The 6,000-nt window shown below is 49.1% G+C and overlaps 1 protein-coding gene across 1 annotated transcript in view; it reads right to left on the minus strand.

The window, feature by feature from the left end:
• The window catches only part of LOC131294852 (protein naked cuticle homolog), a 63,541-nt gene extending 58,580 nt beyond the window's left edge, over positions 1 to 4,961 (minus strand). Inside the window, exon 1 of the mRNA XM_058322903.1 lies at positions 4,808 to 4,961. Within this exon, the coding sequence (XP_058178886.1) occupies positions 4,808 to 4,871 (64 nt within the window). The 5' untranslated portion in view covers positions 4,872 to 4,961. The remainder of the gene's footprint in view (positions 1 to 4,807) is intronic.
• Positions 4,962 to 6,000: the final 1,039 nt, after the last annotated feature.

Genomic DNA, 6,000 nt, shown 5'->3' on the forward strand with positions numbered 1-6,000 from the left:
TAGCCAAAGCCTAAAGCTGCAGCCTGAAGAAATGCAAAGGAAACACGAACGAAGACAGAGCCCATCGGAACGCCAGGGCCGCTCGTTCGGTAAGAGAGAACAAGTAAGGCCATTCAAATTATTTGCTACCATTACCGCCACCATCATCATCATCATCATCATCATCATCACCATCGCCATCATCATTAGTAGGCAGGAGAACATCGCATGAATATGTAATCATATGCCACTGGGAATGTCGCGTTGAGTCAACGAAAAAAACGCTCGCTATTAATTCCAACCAGTAACGCCTGGGGAGATTCTTATGCTAACTCAATAGAAATCTCGCTCCAGGGCATAGTCCTTGGAGGTAAGCAAACGAGCAAGAAGTTAGCTGAAGACATTTTTGGCTAGCTTTCGTTCACAGCTGGGTGTGGCAGTTCTATGTGATTACAGCTATTTCCTACCTTTCTCACTCTGTCGCAGCAATGGCGCACCTTTATGTGCAATCGCGCGAAGGACTAAAGGTGTGAAAGTCCTGAGAAAGCGAGATTTTCAACGTCTTACAGCTTTCTTCCTAGCAAGGCTTTAATCGGTTTCCGATGAATCGATCCCACTTTAAGGAGCAAATGAATCCTTTCAGGACATGGTTTGATGTTGGTATTGCGATGGTGGAAGCAACCCGACTCACCCTCCGGTAGGAAGAAAGGGACTCATAAATAATTCATTGGAAGCCTATCAAATCTGTATCTTTGCCACTGGAATGATTCATCTTTAATCTCAGTAATTCATGCACATTAACACGTATTAGAAGTAGGAAGTTTTACGAGCATGGGCTAAGGAAACTTCAAATCCATGGTCCAGTGAGGAGTAGGGATGATCATAATCTAGTAAGTACTTCATGAGTAGAGATCCTCAAGCAGACTGTGATTGGCAAAAGAAGATCATAGGAATCCCAATCGGCAAATCCTAGTTCAGTCCCTTTCGGTGCGTTCCTTCCACGAAATTTAATAGGCATTTGGGCATCTTGAGTCACACCGGACCACCGACCTTAAGAAGTCCTGAACAGATGGTTTCAACCGGTCGCACAAGAAATCGCCACGATCATGGCCTACTCCAGCTTGATCTATCTATTCCTCTCTTTAACTATCTCTCTGTCTCTCTCGGACTGATGTGTCGCACTCTAGCAACCCTCACTAAGCAGATCGTAATTCTTCTTAACCGACCCTTTTGTTGGCCCTTCAAAGCGGACCCTTCTTTCCGGGCACGTCTCATTTCGTTCCCTGCCGATGGATATTAGGTCTTCGGTCGTTAAAGAAACCCGCCAGACCGATCCTCCGAACCACCCCCTGTTGCGGTCCACCACCGTAAGCGTCGAATGTGTGTTAATGTGCGTACGGGCTGCACTACTAGCCACGCAGCCCACGACAAAAGTGTTTCGCTCCCCCTCGCACTATCTCTCCTTCTCTCTTCGAGACACTTCCTTTGCCTCGACGATTCTGACCGAGACGTACGAAGACGTCGGTTAGAGAATTGGTTTCAGATCATCAGGTAAGGGCGATGGAAAAGGGAAAATGGCCTTTTGTCGGGTGCCGTCGTCTTCACCACATACACACACACAGACGCATGAGATGGCGGTAGATGGCGTACTGTAGGCCCCCGGGGGCAGGCCAATCGATGACCGATGGATATGACATGGAAACAACACACACCGGTCGGACAAAAAAGGGCTTCCCGAAAAGCCGCCACAAGCGACGGAACAAGAAAGCAAGCAAAAGGAAACCCGGAGAAAACCGTCCACACAGGCGGGATGCCTGAGGAGGGCTTGGGGGGGGTGGAGGGCGCAGGAAAAGGAAAAACTCGCGCACGGAGGGGCGATCCTTTCCGAAAGGCAAGGCAAGAAAGAATCCCAAATGCACAACACAAAATCCCGAGAACGCACGTACGTACTCTTCTCTCCCTTACCCCGGTGGCGTGCCTCACCCTACCATTGCACACCTTCTTCCTTCCACTTCCTGTGCAGCCACGCAGGCACGAGTGAATGAAAAACACCGGGGAAAAACGAGGATATAAAGGAGCGAGGGAGAGCGAAAAGCGAAAAAAGCGAAAAATTACCAACGAAAGAAGCACCGAAAAAGGAACGTGAGCACAAAAGCACCGAACACCGAAAGACCTCGGGAGATAAAAAAGAGGCTAAAAGGAAACTCGAAGTGAAGAATAGAAGGAGCAAATGGAGGGAGGAAAGAAAAAAAAGCTAGAAATCACACACAATACGAAGCCGGCAGCTTCGGCCCAAACCGTGGCCGAAGAAAGAAAGAAAGAAGGCAAAGACACGGTAAACGAGAAGCACAAAATAGGAGTGAGGAGAGAAAGAAAAACAACAAGTAACACAACAACGGCGAAGCCGAAACCGAAAAGAGATCCGGCAATCATGGAGAATCAAAAGCTTGGCACGCGGAGGGAAGGGAAGAAACGCCGCGCCATGGACGCGGAGGACGCGATGGAACAATTCCGAAAACGCGACCGAAATAGGAATGCCGACCGAATGGACCGAAAGCAAACGAGGTGGGCAAAAAGGAGAAAACCCAAGCAGACGCGGTTCAAAAAGATTCGGAACGCAGGATCGGTCGGGCGGACATCATCGCGTGGATGAAATGCTGACACGTAGTACTGCACGCCTTGGATAGCAGGAGAGAAAAGGATAGCTTGTGGATGGGCAGCGTAGAAGAGAAGGAGCGGTGGCCGCGACAGGCACGCACGTACGCATCCATTTTGCCGCGATCGGGAGGACGCAGGGAAGGCACAAAAAAAACCCCTAGAGGATGCCGACACAGCGCAGATCACAGGCAGCGGGCCCGACGCGACCCCAGGCACAGACACCGACACCGCGCGCACTGGCGCACATACAGCGCGCGGAGTAGCCTCGACCGAAAGAGATTTGGACGCTGACCGCGCGGTGAGCGAGTGAGTGAGCAGAGCAGGACGATCGCGAACGACCAACAGAGAAGGGGAATGGGTCCAACCAGACCGTCGGAGTAGAAGCGCGAAGGCACCTTCGATCGGGGAATGATCGATCGGCGATCGGTGGTTGTTGTGTGTGCTGGAGGTGGTTGGGCCAGCGACGTGGATGCATGATAATGACGATGATGCCCGCGCGCTATACACATGCTGCAAAACAAAGCGATGCGGTAACACAAACGAGCCTTTACAACCCCATTCGACGACGAAGTAAATTTTTAACGTTTTTCCCTCCTTTCTGCATTCTGGATTCGAACACACGAATCCCTACTCAATCGTCCTGCATCGCTACCACTGAACCATATGTTCTTTTACGGCAACAATAGACAAAACGTGACAAATAGGAAAGAATTGCTTTGGTACACCAACTTCAACTAAATTGTCTTGATAAGTTGTAATTGGTTAAATATTTAAAGCAACAGAGATAGACCAAAACACTTTTACTGCTTTGACTTGCGTCGTAATTTGCTCCCTAGAAATTATTGCCTACATGCTTTGGCTAGAAAGCGGTAGTTACTGTGGATCGTACGAAATTCTCAGAATTAGGTCAAAACCATCCGGCAAACGAGCGCGCGTACGGACGCTGCAAGAAAAGCACGTAGCAGTACCGGGAAAACAGATCGGAGCGACCGATTGACTCAACGCTGTGTGGCGTTGTGTGTTTTGTGGCCGACAGAAGCGCAGACACGTAGCGTCAGACAGAAAAGCTGGCAGGGTGGCTGGAGATGCGAGAAAAGTGTGAAAATTAGCGGCGAAGGCAAAGGCTGGCTGGTGGAAAATCCAGATGCGCTAGGTGCGGAACCTAATTCACACCACGCACGCACACCACCGGGCGCCATCTTTGACGGATGGTGGTTTTCCGGCCACTCCGTTACACTCCTGCGGAACACGGGCAGCGGATGGTGCGTGCCAATTGACACCAGGAAACAAAACGTCTTTTGGCAAGTTTTATCCGCGGGAGTTTGAGGAAAATGTTCAAGACGAACTCGTTGCCATCAGCCGCTGCCGTTAATGGGTTTTCCTGCAACCGCTTTACGCCCCATTGTCGTTCCACCAATGCTGGCTTCCGACCCGCTTCCGTTTTCTGCTCATCTCACACCACACTTCAGACCAAACATTCCCCCGCCCGCAGGCAAAAGTCAAGGAAAAGTCGGTGGTAACTTGACGACCATTTTCAACCATGCCGTCTACTTTAGGTTCGCGCAGAGTTTCCGCAACAGTAAAAGTAGGGAGAAGATAGCTTTTCGTTTAGCCTGGAAATCTCTTCTGAGTTCACCCTTCGTCACGTCATTCCCCCTGCTGCCAGCAACTTTGGGAAGAGGGAGGACAACAACATGGCTCATTGGAGACGTTTATCCCATTCCCGATTCGACGCAAAACGCGTCTTTCAACACATCCGGCTTCGATACGGGCCGATGCTGCGGAGGTTAAAGAGGCCAAATCTGGAAGGCGGAAGCTAGACGGAGGGGGAGAAGGGTGGGGGTGGGGATGGCGGATTAACACCCGAAAACTTTTTTCCCCTGCCAGCCAACGAAGAAGCAAGCAAAGGCACAGGTTTTGTGTGGCAAAAAGGGTAAAAGTCGCGTCTTAGTCGAGGGGGAAAGCGCATTGACGGTGCGAAGTTTTCGACGCGTTGCGTCAACGCCATTTTCGAAGAACGTGCCTCGTGGTGGGGAGTAAGTTGTGGTTGAGAAAGAAAAGAAAAACCTTTCCCGCCTCGACGGTATCAATGGAAGAGCGAAGCAAACTCCCGCGAGTTGCGGCTTGAAAACGAACCATTCAATCAAGGGTGTTTGTTCTATGAACCTACCTGTAAACTGTTTGTAGCCTCCCAGTATCTTATGTTTCCACCATTTGACAATGTTTCCTGCCATTGCGCCACTGATAACCAAAAACTCCGGTCGGGGAGAAAACCGCTCGACTCGCTTCGTCGTCAAATCCGTTGACGCGTTGCTGAACGTTGCGTTGTTGCTACGGTTTCCGGGCCCGATAGCAAAACTCTTCCTATTCTTCACTTCTCCACAACTATTTTCACGTCAATGGCGTTTCCTCGGAACGGTTAGACCCTTCGCCATAACATTTGACAATTTCTTTTCGCTTTCTTTTTCACGCACGCACTTGAACTATTTTTCTGAGAGAAGAAGGGTATATTTAAATTCCCATACTTTAAACACTTTTGCCCCCAAGGCTTTTTAACATGGTATCGTTACTACTGCAGATACCCATTGCCCCTTAACACTTGCTTTAAAACACACAGATTTAGTTGTTTCCACTTTTCTGCACTCGCTCGTGTGTCATTTCGAACGATCACGATCGCACTATTTTTTCAACGACAGGATTTTCTGTAAAATAAAAAAAACACATGTAAACCATGTTACCGAAGTTGAATCTTTACTTAAACGATCAGCCTACTTTTTCCGGGAGGGAAAAACTACAAAAAAGGTAAAAGTGCATCCGCAAGTGTCACAGATTTCATCGTGACGGTTATGCACGTCGTTCATTGAAAACGAAAGACGCGCACTTGTTCCCATTTTTTCTTATTTCTGCCGGCAAGTCGAGGCGCGCACTTGTTATCGTTGACGGTCGGTTGCGTCTTGGGGGTTTATTGTTATGATGTCGTTCATTGCAGCTTGGTAACCCCGACTAAACTCCTTGTGTGCAACGCCGATGCCGTGGTCAATTCTTCCAAACTTTTCTGGGTCTTTCACGCACTTCGCAGGGTGTCTATTTCCAACATATTTCCTCGTTTTCAATCACTTCGCATTCTGTTTACGAACAACTGCCAGTTGTGTGCGTGCCGTATGCGCTCGCATTTTTTGTTGCACTACCACACCGCCGAATCCGCGAGGACCGGGTTTTGTATGGGAACGCACCAACACAATACCGAAAGTTGATACGTACGCACACACCTGCGTTGTTGGAAAATAACAAATGGACACCATTACTTCCACTGCCGTTGGACTGATTCGAGTTGAATTCGAGTGATGCGTTTTCATTCGAATA

The sequence above is a fragment of the Anopheles ziemanni genome, chromosome 2, assembly GCF_943734765.1.
Source record: "Anopheles ziemanni chromosome 2, idAnoZiCoDA_A2_x.2, whole genome shotgun sequence".
NCBI classification, from domain to species: Eukaryota; Metazoa; Arthropoda; class Insecta; order Diptera; family Culicidae; genus Anopheles; species Anopheles ziemanni.